At 42.2% G+C, this 15,366-nt stretch overlaps 1 protein-coding gene across 6 annotated transcripts in view; it reads right to left on the reverse strand.

The window, feature by feature from the left end:
* Window positions 1–15,366, reverse strand: part of LOC115468681 (sciellin-like) — a 189,761-nt gene that overhangs the window by 86,138 nt on the left and 88,257 nt on the right. For 4 of the 6 annotated variants that reach the window (XM_030200583.1, XM_030200581.1, XM_030200580.1 and 1 more), the window contains one exon: window positions 5,023–5,076. The exons of the other annotated variants lie outside the window; for them this stretch is intronic. In XM_030200583.1, the coding sequence (XP_030056443.1) occupies window positions 5,023–5,076 (54 nt within the window). The remainder of the gene's footprint in view (window positions 1–5,022; window positions 5,077–15,366) is intronic. 6 annotated transcript variants of the gene reach the window in all.

The following is a 15,366-nucleotide window of genomic DNA, read 5'->3' on the forward strand; positions in this document are numbered from 1 at the left end:
TAGAACATAAAATAGCGGACAAGTATGTGCCATGATTTGTATGATGCGTAGTTTGTCAGTGGACATGCAGTGCATGAGTACAGCATGCAAATACACACATAAACTATAGTATTCTGTAATTTACATGTGTTCTGGCTAATTTCTAGGCACAGGCATTTACACCAGCCATAGGGCTAGAATAAGTGATTGCACCTTATTAAACATGAATTTTGGCCATTTGCACTAGTGTTCTCTAAAGAATACTAGGCACTTACTTTTGTTTACAGAATATGTCTAGCATAGGCCATAACCACTGACTATAGTGGGTGCTGTGTTATAGAATCTCCCCTCCCAATATTCAAAGCAATTTAAGCGGGCAGGAGAGGCTCCTGCCTGCACTGTTCCCTCTAAGCTGAGCAGGAGTCCTCCAACTGCACTGCTACCAGTAGAGGATGGTACTTCAACATTGTGTTTTCAATCACTAGAGACAAGCAGGTTCCCTGGAATCCTGCAGAATTTGCCTGTCCCTCACTATGGAAAATGTGATAGTGAAACAGCACCCCCCACTGGTAGGGTTGTAGGTGGAGGACTCCTTCTCAGCGGGAACAGTGTCTGCCTGCCTACATCGCTTAGGGCCACCAACAATATTCAGCTGCACTTAACTGAGCAGTGCCACTCTCAGCTCTGTATCAGCTCTGACCAGCTGTGTACAAAGTGGGCAAGTCAGGGGCAGTAGAGAGGATGGGTTTGAGGAGGAGCCAACAGTTATGTGGGTGTCGGCACCTGCATAGCTAACCAAGCGAATTTAGGACAGGCTCCTCTTGGAATCCTTTACTGACTAAAATTAAATTATCTGTTTTAACACTTACACTTCATACTTTGCAAGTTATTAGGGACCAGCAGAGAAAAAACATTTTCAGATCATTTTCATAATTTTCAGAAATGTTCTTGATTCTCAGGTGGTTGTGTTTAGTCTATTTCACAGACTTATGCTAATAAAAAGCTTTTAACATGCATTAAAACTTTTTAACATATGAAAATTGACGTAATTGGGCTCATTTTTCAAAGAGAAGGACACCCATCTTTCGACATAAATCGGAAGATGGACATCCTCACAGGGTCGTCCAAATCAGTATAATCAAAAGCCGATTTTGGACGTCCCCAACTGCTTTCCGTTGCAGGGACAGCCAAAGTTCAAGGGGGCGTATCGGAGGCGTAGCGAAGGCGGGACTTGGGCAGGCCTAACACATGGACGTCCTCGACCCCTAATCGAAAGAACCAAGGACGTCCCTGATGAACACTTGGATGACTTTACCTGGTTGTGTTTTTCTTACGACCAAGGCACAAAAAGGTGCCCGAAATGACCAGATGGCCAGCGGAGGGAATCGGGGATGACCTCCCCTTATTCCCCCAGTGGTCACTAACTCCCTCCCACCCTCAAAAAACATCTGTGAAAATATTGATTGCCAGCCTCGGATGTCATACTCAGGTCCATCACAGCAGTATGCAGGTCCATGGAGTAGTTTTAGTGGGAGCAGTGCACTTCAGGCAGGCGGACCCAGGCCCATCCCCCCCACCTGTTACATTTGTGGAGGAAACAGCAAGCCCTACAAAACCCACCAGAAACCCACTGTACCCACATCTAGGTGCCCCTTCACCCATAAGGGCTATTGTAGTGGTGTACAGTTGGGGGTAGTGGGTTTTGGGGGAGGAGTTGGAGGTCTCAGCACACAAAGTAAGGAAGCTATGTACATGGGAGCAATTTATGAAGTCCACTGCAGTGCCTCCTAGGGTGCCCGGTTGGTGTCCTGGCATGTCAGGGGGACCAGTGCACTACAAATGCTGGCTCCTCCCACGACCAAATGGTTGCATTTGGTCGTTTCTGATATGGATGTCCTTGGTTTCGATTATCACCGAAAATCAGAAACGACCAAATCTAGGGACAACCTAAATGTCAAGATTTGGGCGTCCCTGATCATATTATGGAAGCAAAAGATGGACGTCCATCTTGTTTCAAAAATACAGGTTTCCCCGCCCCAAGATCGGGACGTTTTGCGAGGAAGTCCATATCAAAACATGGACGTCCCTTTTGAAAATGCCCCTCCACGTGTTCTAATTTGTAGGTTAGCACATATTGCATTAATTTTGTGCACACTAAAAGGCCCTTTTACCAAACTGCGGTAAGCATTAATGCGTGTTTAAAGCATGTTAGAAACCAATAGCGTGGGGCATGGAGAGGCATTCCGCAGTAGTTTGGTCTTTGGTACGCACTACCTACGCGCTTAAAAATAGAAAATAGTTTTTAGCGCTAGGGCAGGTCTGGGGGCAGAAAGTACACATGCCCAGCGCTAATCGGTTAGCGCATCGATATTGCCGTACGCTAACTGATTAGCATGTGATTAGTGTGGGAGCCCCTACCACCTAAAAAATAGGTGTCGCTAAGGGCTCATGCACTAATGGTCACTTGCTAATTGGGAAATTAGCAAGTGACCATTAATAGAGAAATTGGGAAATGTGGTCATTTTACAGCCGCGCTAAAAGTGGCCTCAGCGCACGAGAAAGCCCGTGCACTTTTTAGCGCAGCTTAGTAAAAGGGATCCAAAATGTTTTTAAGGTGTGCTAATGAACTGAACATGTGCTAACAGATGCACATCTTTATAATATTATACAAATTTGTTTCAGCCTCCAAGAGCCCATCAAGTCATTCTGATTATGTGCCAGCTCCAGGGGCTATACTTAAAAACATAAACTTTGCAAAATGGTATAAGTTCACAAGAGATGAAAGACACAGTTAAGTCTTTGTTGGATGATATATAAAAGTGAAATAGTGCAGGACACAGCACCAAAAATGTCAATGTATTACCCAATCTGTGATGGAGCTAAGGACCCTTGGCTATAAAATACTACACTAGTCCTATAAACTTGCATTTTTTAAATATTATTTAAAACAAATAACGATGTGCACTTTCATATTCTTTTCTTTCATTCTGTGTTTGCAGTTGCTATTTCCTTTAGCACATACTAACTGAGTGCATGCAGTAATATGAAACAGTGCATACTAAATGAAATAGCACATATGCTAATACCAAACAACACAAGCTAAAACAAAATGAAATAAAAATGAAATTACACAAGAAAACAGCATAAAATGGAAAATTAAGCAAAATTGTTTCTGTTGCACCCCCTCCCTCCAATAGAAGGGGAGCATAAATTAATTAATTTGATACGTTTATATCCCACCTAATCTACCTTGTTCTTGGCAGGTTACAAAAAAAACATAAATACTTCAGCAATCAACATAACATTATAGTCAAATCCTTCAGCAATCAATAAAATATTATATCTCTGTCCAACTATTTTGTTGGTTTAATTTTAACTCATTCTATTTTTGTGAGCCTTACACATTACTTCTTTTCTACTAGGTAAATAAAAAATCCATGCTAAGGACAGAAGTTGTATACTAGCTGAAGATCCCAATTTATAAACATATTCTTAGAGACTGCCCAGAGTAATGTCTCTCTGGGGACCCATGATTCATCGGCTGGTTCTCTGTAATCATGTGGCTTTATCTGATTTCTGCAATAATGTCTTGAATACTAAAATGAGATTGCTTAGTCTCTCTTCATAGGTCGATTAATGGGTTGACTCCAGCTGTTCAATACAGTATAAACAGAATGGATGATTTTTTTTACTTTTACAAAAACTTGTTTTAAAAAAAAGACTACCCCCCCTCCCCCGTAAGTCGAGCTAGCAGGTGCCGTGAACTAATGCCGACACAGCCTATCCACTTTGAATGGGATGTATTGACATTGCCGCGCAGCTTAGTAAACAGAGGGGGTACCTTTCTGGCAGAGTAGGATAAGATTGAAACAATCATGTCATCGGGCATTTTTGAATGCCTTTTGAACATATATCCTGATCAGTTTTTTTCCAGTGCATTTATGATTCAAAGTCTTCCTTCTGACGCCTTGTAATTAACTGGGTAGCCTATGGTAGCACCTTTACTTGAGGGCGATGTTCTAAGATTTTGCAAGCATTAATGTATGTTAAAGCACTTATAGCACATTCTCGTTGTTTTTATTTTCATAAGCACATCACCTTCATTAACTCATTCAAGTGTCTGGCCCTATTCTTAGAATGTCATTCCCGTTTGTCATGTGCAGAGTTATGAGATATGTTTAGACAGTTCAGCCACTGGAGGAGGAGTGGCCTAGTGGTTAGGGTGGTGGACTTTGGTCCTGAGGAACTGAGTTCAATTCCCACTTCAGGCACAGGCAGCTCCTTGTGACTCTGGGCAAGTCACTTAACCCTCCATTGCCCCATGTAAGCCACATTGAGCCTGCCATGAGTGGGGAAGTGCAGGGTACAAATGTAACAAAAAAAAAAACGAAGACAATCTCCCATAGTTCAGCACATTACCCATAATATTAAGAACTTAAACTAGCTTCATGTGAAGGCACAAATAACATTTAAGGTCTTCTTGCTCATTCACTGTGCCCTACAAGGTAATGCAGCCCAATACCTCTTGTCCACTTTACAGATTTATAAACCAAGTAGGCCTTTGCAGTCTGGGGGTGCCCAGTTCCTTGTCCTCAATTTTAGAAAAATACTTTTTCTCATGAAGACAAGGAATCATAGGGCTACTGTGAGGGATCGACTACCGGATTATGTCAGTACGCTGACAGATACAACAGTGTTTAAAAAGTGATTGAAAAGTCACCTCTTTTGTTTGACATATGGTGACATGGGCATTGCAAGAGCTGATGAAGCTTTTGAATAGACTGTTTACACATAGTACTGAGCATACTTGATATTTTATCTGACAATGGATGGGTTAGTATTGGATTATTTTAACTGCCTTGTGTCTTTGATTATGGTTGTTGTGTAATTTGTTCTGTGGTTTTAATTTAATTTATGTGTGTATATTGTAATCTACCTTGATTTTAGGAGGAATATAAATGATTAAACCATAACCATTGGAAAATGGACTTTTGAGATACAGAACTGAATACTGGTAATTAAAGCACAACTACTCATACTTACTCTGTGATTTCTACAGTACGTGAGCTGGTCTTATTTGACGGTGTCCAGGATTGTCTGCATAACAAGATAAGAGACATTTAATTAGCACATGTCCCAAAACATATAGGATGAGATATAGGTGGTAGCATCTTAAAGGCCAGTTGGACCTGTCTACTTAGTATGCAACAACTTTATATACTAGGCTGAAAAGATATTGGAAAAGGATGGCATAATCCAAGAAAGGAAACAATCCATTTTCTAGAATTAACAGCTTACAATTTATATCAATACTATTATTTTGAATAACTGATCTTGCAACCAGTTTTGCTAGATAAGACAGAAATGCTCCATCCATACCGCAAGGAATGATGCAAAGACATAGTTTTCAACTATACTTCCCTTTAATCACCCTCCAAACCCAGGTCCCCTCGTCGCCCCCTCTCTATTTCTGTATATAATGCTGTCATCCTCGTAGTCACTTAGCCCATAACCTTGGGGTCACCTTTGACCCCTCTCTTTTACACACATCCAAACTATTGTCAATTCTTTCTCTGTAATACCATGTGATAGGGTCTACATCCCTAGAGAAACCCAGGGAAATAGGAAAAGGGTGAAGACAGAGATCAGAACCCAGATATCAGCTCCAGATCCCCATTGGAAGATCAGGCCTGTACCCTCAACTGTAGAATCAATCCCAGGAGAGGAGGACAGAAAGGGACACAACTAGAAATCCCATGATAAGCCTTCCCACTCTTCCAATGAGGAAGGCAGGCTATTAGGCCCCTCCAACCAGATACAAGGGTGAGACTTAGCGGAGGAGTCTACTGCCCTATAAAAGAGAGAGAGCTGAAGCAGAACAGTCTTCCTGATTGGGAGGCTGACCCAGGAGGAGCTGAACCAGAGAGTGCTGACTACAAACCTGCTTAAGGCACAGAACTGCTGTTCTATATTGTTGCGCTTTAAGGAGTAGGTGAATGTAGCTAGAGAAGGAAGCTACAAGGGTGGTGACAGGAGGGCAGGGTCTTTTGTTAAACCTAACCCAATGTTTATTGGATTGAGTATTGCAGCCTTATGAAGGACATGGATTAAAAGGAGAGTTTTTGATTATGGGAAGAGATTTTTGAACTAGTGTTTTGGACTTTGCTACCCTTTTGAGTAGAACTGATTCATGGAACAAATGGTTTGGACTATGACACCCTTTTGAGTTGAACTAAAGGAGATAGACTGGTAATCTGCAGGTCCTGTGGGGAAGACCTGACTCATCCCAATCAAGGACATAATGGTTTTCATTTGGAGGATTCTGTGCTTGCAGAAGCCTGAGGACACACAAAGAAAGGTTTTTGCTGTCATTTGGCCCACATCATTACACACCACTAAAATCTATCCCTTCCTTTCAGAGTACACCACAACAGCCCTTATCTATAATCTCAGAGGCTCCCTTCTTAGATTACAGCAAACTGCTCCTGACTGATCTCCCGCTGAGTTCTCTCTCTCTAATCTAGTCCAAATTTAGCTCCACGGCTTATTTTTTACCAATGAGATAGATATTCAGTGAGACAGGTGCTACATAACTTTAAGCAAACAAGTTATCTGTTTAAGTTATGCTTCTATATAGCCAGCTCAAACAAACAGATAAGCCTATCAGTTGAATATACACATAGAACTCTAAAGAATAACCTATCTGTTTAAAGTTATATCTGTTATATCTAGGACCAGAGTGAAGAGTATAAATTGCTGCGGACCTGAGAGGGGCATCGGCAGGTTAGAGGCGGGTCAGGCAGTTAGGCCTGAGTATTTACACTTGTCATTGAGCTAGCATTAGGTGCGTAAATGCAAATTTATGCTAGTATTTTATAATGGCAGTTGCATACACAACTGCTGTTCTAGAATTCTCGCTTAGCAGGCGTCATCCTGGTGCCTAAATTGCAATGATCTTTTGACAATTTACCCCTTTATGTTTTTGGAGGACTAAAACTGTGAGTAGCAGACATTACCTGCCAGTGTTATTGCCTGTTGCAAGATATGCAGCTAGGCTTATATTTGGAAAAACGTGATTTGAAAGCGCAAAACCCCTCCGTGAAAAACTACACTGGTTCCCAATCAAAGAACGCATTGCATTCAAAATCTGCACCTGGGTTCACAAAATTATCTATGGGGAAGCCCCGGGATACATGACTGATTTAATCGACCTACCAACTAGAAACACATTCGAATCATCACGAACATATCTAAATCTGCACTACCCAAGCTGCAAAGGCCTTAAATACAAATCAACTTAAGTATCCAGTTTTTCCTACATCACACAGAACTATGGAACGCATTACCAAAAGCCTTAAAAATGATGTACAACCACCTCAACTTCCGGAAAACTCTAAAAACTAACCTGTTTAAAAAGGCATACCCTACCGATCCAACTTAAATGCCTGATCTCGGCAACACAATGAACTGAAGTATGCTATGGACCCAACACAACTCTACCGCCATATGATTCTCTAATGTGACACATGAACTTTACCTTACCCCTACTCACTATGTATTTGTTCACATCGGAGTCAGCAAACGCTTCTCCGGTACTATGTAAGCCATATTGAGCCTGCAAATAGGTGGGGAAATGTGGGATACAAATGTAACAAACAAATAAATAAATAAATAAATAAATATTTGGTCCAGTGTGAACCCTCCTTTATTACATGCCATCAGGGGCAAGAAGAGGAAAAGAACCAAAACCAACAGCAATGTGCTGCTTCTACTGTAAACCATTCAAGCTTGCTGATGTGTTCTGCCCCTTCTCAGATTACAGGATACATTTAAGAGATCTGGCTGACAAACAGAGCAGATCATGTGAGTGATGGGACTGCAGATCACTTGCTTTCAGAGGGAAAACACTACACAGCATTCTAGCTCCTAAGGAGTAGAACTGATTGGAAAGGAAAATGTTCTCATAGATCTCAGTTAAACCTTTGGCAAGTCTCATAACAAAACATTATGAGCACTTTGTAGTCACCCATGCCATTATTGAATGGAGTCAAGTTTGCCACAATTACTGCTGGACACTCAAAATAGTGGGGAACCCAACCTACACAAATCTGGCCCATAATACATAAGTATTGCCATACTGGGAAAGACCAAAGGTCCATCGAGCCCAGCATCCTGTTTCCAACAGTGGCCAATCCAGGTCACAAATACCCGGCAAGATCCCAAAAATGTACAAAACATTTTATACTGCTTATCCCAGAAATAGTGGATTTTCCCAAAGTACATTTAATAACGGTCTATGGACTTTTCCTTTAGGAAGCCGTCCAAAACTTTTTAAAACTCCGCTAAGCTAACCGCCTTTACCATATTCTCTGGTAACGAATTCCAGAGTTTAATTACACGTTGAGTGAAGAAAAAGTTTCTCCGATTTGTTTTAAATTTACTACATTGTAGCTTCATTGCATGCCACTTCACATCTACTCGTTCAACTCCACTCATTATTTTATAGACCTCTATCATATCTCCACTCAGCCGCCTTTTCTCCAAGCTGAAGAGCCCTAGCCGCTTTAGCACTGTTTCTGTAGATGTGGTTGTTGTTTGTGTATCATGTTATTCCAGAACAAACAACCACCAAAAACAAGGAGTGATTCATTTAGAATTTGTCAGGTATAATCAAAGAAACCTGCTTCACAAAAGGGCAGTGGGTTCAGCCCCAGTAAAGGCATGTGGATGATTAAGGTGTGCTGGCATAACTTGGGGGGGGGGGGGGGAGGTGCATATGGAACAGATCAGGAAGGAGGGCTGAAAAAAGCAGACAGGAGGAAAGGGGAGAAGAGATAAGCAAAGCAAGAGGGGAGGGGGTGGAGTTGAAGATAAACAATAGACTTTGCTGTCAAATAAATAAGCTATGAACATCTAAACTCTACTGCCCCCCTTTTTATCACTGTATGTTATCTCTTGTCAAGTCACTGGGTATACTGATAACAGTTTACCAGAAGAAATTTGTATAATTTAATAGCAAAGAACCCATGCTGACTGTGAACTGACAGCTCACAGATAGCTTAGAATAGGGTAGCCAAACCAATCAGAGAAGGAGGGGCGGATGGAGAGGGATAGTTCAGCGACAAGTTTAGAATATGTGCATAAGGCTTACCTGCACCATTATTTGCACCCTGCCAAGCGTTTCTGCCGTTCCTCCCCCTGCCCTTCATCCGCCCATGGAGGTAGGGAGGCAGGATAGGCACTCAGGGATCATTTATCATCGCAGTACGCAGTGGGTGGTAGCCAAAAAAGCGCACGGTATTAGGAGGCCATCAAAATGGGAGTTACTTAGTCACATGAGCAGAGGTGCCCTCCTGTGAGTAAGGGACAGCAGCTAATACAAAGCAGTGAAGGGGTAGCCCCATGTCTTCTACGGTCAAGGGGTTCAAACTCATCACTGATGTAGGAAGACTTGCTAGAAAGCAGCCGCATACCCCTGGACTTTGGCTGTTAAGGGAAGATGTGCAGCAAGTCATGAATGGGCGAGGGTAAGCTTCTTACAGCAACCCTTGGAAGGGGATGCAACAAGGGTAACTAGGTTTTACAGACAGTGCCTGCATGAACATTTTGATAAAATCATGAATGTTGGAATGTGATAGTCAGAAGAGCGTGGGTCACCCTCTGGGTTAGTGTGTCTCAAGGAATACCACCCGGCATAGGTTAGGAATAGTTGCTGTTAGTTAGACATTAAGCATAATGGGGTAAATTCTATATATGGCGCCAATAAAAGCACTTAAAGTTAGGCACAGTTTATAGAATAGCGCTTATGTCCAAGAATCGGGCAAAACTTTAGGCACACGGCCATTTGCACCAACTACAACATAGTACAAATACCCATGCATAAATTTAGGCAAGGATGCCCTTATTCTCTAACAATGCACATAAAGGAACGTCCCCGATCTGCGCATGACCCTCCAATTTCCACATCCCCCTTTTTGACCCACAAATAAAATTTAGGCATCAATCATGTGCCTACATTTACACATGTAAGGGTCTGAAAAAAAAGAAAAAGCGAGGGGGTGGAGAAGGAGGGAGAAAAGCAACCAAGTCACCGTCTATCCTCTTTGAGGCAAAACCTGAAAAAATATACTCCCCTGTTTTTAAGTAGAGATTTGACACAGCTGAAATTTTGGAAGACTTTGCCAGTCCAGCGTATCTTATTGGTTTGCTTTCATTCCCTACTAATAACCAAATCTCTAAACACAGAGATCCTTATCTCCTGTCTTATCCATCCCTTTCAGGTGTGAGATTTAAGAAAATATTGGAGGGTTCATTTTGTTATCAAGTGGTCCATATTTGGGTCTCTTTACCACTTCCCCTTCATATTACATTTTTCATAAAAATCTGAATATTTATCTTTTTATTTAAATTTTGATTTGGATGAACTCATTTTATTATCCTTATGGTCATCTTTTGTTACCTGCTTTGAACCACTAATATAGCAGGAGCTGGTAGGATAAGAGCTATATTATTATCATTATTATTATTCCTTTGCCTTTCATGCTGTGACGCAGTACCACGTTTTCCTCTGTCTTTGATCTCCTCTACAGCAGTTTTTGCAGTCCCCTCAGACTACGTCCAAAATGGATTCAGCTGTGGCCATGATACAAGGAAGCACCTGGAAATGCTTCATAGCTCTGCATCAATAATGCACAAACTGCAGAGGCATTTAGCTTGTGAAGATCAAACAGGTATCATGCCAGGGGGCACCTAATGCACAGTTTGCAATGGTGGAATGAATCAAACATGTGCCAGAGTACATACTGGTATAGCATGGACTTAGTTCCGTCTGGATCACCAAATTCAGTTCTCTATTTGCCTCTTTAAAGCAATATACTCATCCATTTTCCATGAAAAGAGAGTTCCATCCCATCATCCCCATAACATTTTTTTTTTTATTAACAGTAAAATATGTCAGTATCAGTTGCCCTCCTTTCTGACTTGTAGCAACATTGGCCTTACAATAAACTTTGCTGTGAAATATGTAAGCTATGAATGTCTAAACTCCACTGCCCCCTTTTTTGTCACTGTATGTTATCTCTTGTCAAGTCACTGGGTACACTGATATCAGTTTATCAGAAGAAATGTGTATAATAGCGAACAAACCACGTTGACTGTGAATTGACAGCACATAGATGGCTTAGACTATTGGTTTTTAATCTTTTTTCTACATCTTAGGAGTGGATAATCACTGACAGCACATTTGTACAACTCATTTGGTTTTGTATTAAAAGTGATGAGGATTTGTTTCTTGCATATGAAGCTTAATGGACTTCTGTAATTCCTTTGTGAGAAAAAAATGCTATTATTCTATTAGCATAAGTCTACACAAACACTTGTAAAACTACACAACTACTACTGTACTTGGCAATCATGCCCGCACCTATCCCTCCTTCCAACAACTTCGACCTGTGAAAACCTAAAGTGAATTAGTCCCTACCTCAGGACAGGTTTAAGGCATAGGTAAACTAGGCACCCAAATGTCAGATGTGGTCAAGACTCAGGACTCTAGGGTTGCTACCTATCAGGGGGTTGGGAGAGGGTTTCCTTGCCAAGTAATAGTAACATAGTAAATGATGGCAGATAAAGACCTTACAGTCTATCCAGTCTGCCCAACCAGATTACATGGTATGTGATACTTTATATGTATACCCAAGTTTGATTTGTCCTTGCTATTCTCAGGGCACAGACCGTAGAAATATGCCTAGCACTCTTCTTGTACTAAAAATTCTGAAGCTAATGTCGAAGAACCGTAAAATTTACACTCAAGCCCATCCATATCTATTCAGTCACAATCAGGGTGAAGACCATAGAAGTCTGCCCAGCACCAGTTTTGCTTCCCAATTACTGGTGTTGCTACCCAATCTCTGCTAAGATTCCGTGGATCCATTCCTTCTAAACTGGATTCCTTTGTGTTTATCCCATGCATGTTTGAATTCCATTACTGTTTTCATCTCCACCACCTCCCGCGGGAGGGAATTCAACGTATCCATCACCCTCTCTGTGAAAAAATACCTCCTGACATTACTCCTGAGCTTGCCCCCCTTCAACCTCAATTCATGGGTAAGACTTTGAGTCAGGGATGAAGCTTACCAGAGACACGGGTTCAAGGGATTGGTGGAAGAGATCTGTTGTCTTGGGGGAAGATTCGGAAGTTGGAGGGAATTAAATGAAAGGGATGTGGGTATTGGGGGTAGACTGCTGCCACAGCTGCTCTGTCCCCACTACAAAAAAAGAAGCAAAATAAGCCTAACTGCCCTCTCCCCTCCCCCAACCCTCTTACTCCATCCATTGCTATGTGGACTTTTCACTGGGTAGCAGCAATCATCAGTTGCTTCTGTCCTACCAATGCAGTAATACTTAATACTGGCCAGTAAATAAAATATTCAAAATGACATCAGCCTCAGGTCAGTCAGTGCCATCTGTCTTACCACATCAGTGGAGCTGGAGTAGCCTTTAAATTATTCCTGCCTTGTGAATGGTTCAGATGGCCCACAGTATCGAGGGACCTAAGAGGGATGAAGAGGGGGCCTGGGAGAGGTTTTTTTTTCCTTTTAGGGATGAGCAGAGTCTAATCTTTTTTAATGAGAGTAAATGAAAATCAACAAAATTTTGTTTGCTTTCCTCTTGTTTCTTTATAAAATGAAAGAAAACAGCAAAATTCATTGAACAAAAAAAAATAAAAAGCATAGCTCTACCAGGTGACAACAGCTGTAAAAGGTTAGCTACTCAAAGCCCTGCCCAATCTTAACCTCAACTTTCATAAGCCCTGAGAAGAAAATGCTAAAGACAAGGAAGTAAGAAAAAACATTGTGACACTAGTGAGAAAAATACAACACATTTTAAAACAGAATGTTTGTGTCTATCACCTGACTCTCATAAATATGGTAAACATTGGAGACCGCAGACTTTAGTGCCTTCAGGTTCATCAAGCTGAGCTTCAGCTGTTCCTGATTCAGGGTTGTTTTTATTAAACACACATTATTTGTAAGGTAGTGTGTATCAAGTTGTGTTTGAAGGTGGTTCACCTTGGATGTGAGCCAGCTTTTCCTTTGGCATTTAGCCATGTACCAGTTGTTTGTCCTGTGGTTTCAGTTATTCATTTGAAGATATGGCTGTCTTATGATCTGCTATTCTGAGCTGCCTAAGGTGGTTCCTGGCATGAGCTTTGTGTATTCCCGACTATATCAGGCCACTTGGAAATTAGCTGTTACAGTTCTTATTTTTCCACATCTGTTTTCTGTTCTAACAGTCTACCCCCCCCCCCCCCCCCCCAAGACAAGCTTTTGTTGGGCTCATTGCATTGTTAGGGGCATGTTTCAATACATTGTTCCATGAATCTGTGTTCATTATTGCATCTTTCAATCATCTACTATCATTGGTTACAATAAATATCATTTCTCCTTCAGTTGGTTTACATCCCTGAGATTTTTGGTTTTGTTTCCTATGGGGCCCTTTTACAGAGTGGCGGTAAATCCAACGTGGGCTTACTGCTCGCTCTTCCAGGACTACCGCCAACCCAGTGCGGCCACCTGCAGTAGTCCCGCCACAAGCGCGCGCCATTTCCAGGGGAACAAGAAACCCCCTGAAATGGCTTGAGCGTCGGTAACCTGGTGGTAATCAGGCAGCACGGTTACTGCCAGGTTAGCGTGGTAGCCTTTATTGCCACCTCAATGGATGGCGGTAAGGGCTCCACGTCGCATGGCCATGCGGTAAGAGTTCTCTTACACCATTGGCCATGTGTGCCTGGGGTCTTTTTACCCTTTGCAGTAAAAAGGGCCCTAGCGCATGGGAAAAACGGACCCTGCTGCCAGTGCAGGACCCTTTTTCCTGCAGCTTGGTAAAAGGACCCTTATGTATCTTAACACTTGGGTGGTTTATTATTAGACTGTACAGATATATGGATTTTTTAGACTGAGTAATACAAGTATTATTATATGTTGTTTTGGTTTCTTATTGCTTTTTAATATGTATGTTTTTATTGTAAACTGCCTAGAACCATGGATTACGCAGATTATGGGTTCCTCTTATAAAGCCGCACTACTGATTAGTGGCATGCTGAAGGCAAAGAAGCCCATTCTATTCCTTTGAGCTTCTTCGCATTCAGGGGTTCTTTTACCAAGCTGCGGTAAAAAGGGCCCTGCAGTAGTGGCAGGGGCCATTTTTGCCACATGCCAGGGACCTTTTTACCACAGCAGGTAAAAAGTCCCTAAAAAAGACATGCCTATGTGGTAAGATTGTTCTTACCGCATGGCCATGTGGAGGGAGCACTTCCCGCCATTGGAGCCGACTCTGTGGGTGCTGTGGGTACTTGAGCACCGCCAATATTGAGAAAATTCCTTGTATGCGTCCAGGGAGGGGTTATTTCCATTGGACTTAGCACCCTCAATAATTTTGAAAAGTTGGCTCCTATGCTTCCCGCCACCCATTGAGGTGGTAATAAGTACTCCCATGGTAACTCGGCGGTAACCTGCCGGGTTAGCACCAAGCTAGAAATTACAGAATTATTTTCCATAGCACCGGAAAGGGCATGGGCTGGAGGTGGAGCTACCACCCGTGGCCGCATTCGGCCGGCGGTAGTTCTGGATTGCCATACGGCAACACTTTAGTAACCCTGAATGCACCACTAATCAGTAGCACAGCTTGCAAAAAGGAACCCTATGTTTTTTAATTAATTAAGGGGCTTTGCCAGGTTACCACGGAAGCCTTACCACCACCTCAAGGGGTGGCAGTAAGTGCTCCCCTCCCCCACCCACATGGCCATGCAGTAAGAATAATCTTACCACATGGCCATGTCTTTTTTAGGGGCTTTTTACCCGCTTCCGTAAAAAGGGCCCTGGCATGCGGCAAAAGCAGCCACAGCTTGGTAAAGGACCCCTATTCATTAATAGATATATCAGTAATTAGAATTTAAACCACATATTGATTATTTCATAATGACAAGGGATCAGTCTTTTATTATGATGATACATAGTTTGACCAGGAAACACTGGAACTTTGTGGTCACTGCATGTAATGCAGCCTTTCGCAGGTAAAAACTGAGCATTCTTACAGTAGACTAGAACATTGACCATCATAAATGACAGCATTTGAGAATCTGAAAACTTCATGGTCTAGTACTCAACCACCCAATATTAAGGGCTATTTAACCGACCAGGAATGGCTCCTGGCCAGTTAAGTAGCCTTAAGCTGGCTAGGCGCTAATATTCAGTGTGAGATAGCCAGCTATCTCGGCTCAATACTAGTGCTTAGCTACTAGCCCAGTCACCGGCTATGTCATGCAACATAGCCGGTTAGCACCAATATTCATCGGTTGATCAGCTAAGTTTAGCAGTCAGATAGACCCGC

The sequence above is a fragment of the Microcaecilia unicolor genome, chromosome 4 (genome assembly GCF_901765095.1).
Source record: "Microcaecilia unicolor chromosome 4, aMicUni1.1, whole genome shotgun sequence".
NCBI classification, from domain to species: Eukaryota; Metazoa; Chordata; class Amphibia; order Gymnophiona; family Siphonopidae; genus Microcaecilia; species Microcaecilia unicolor.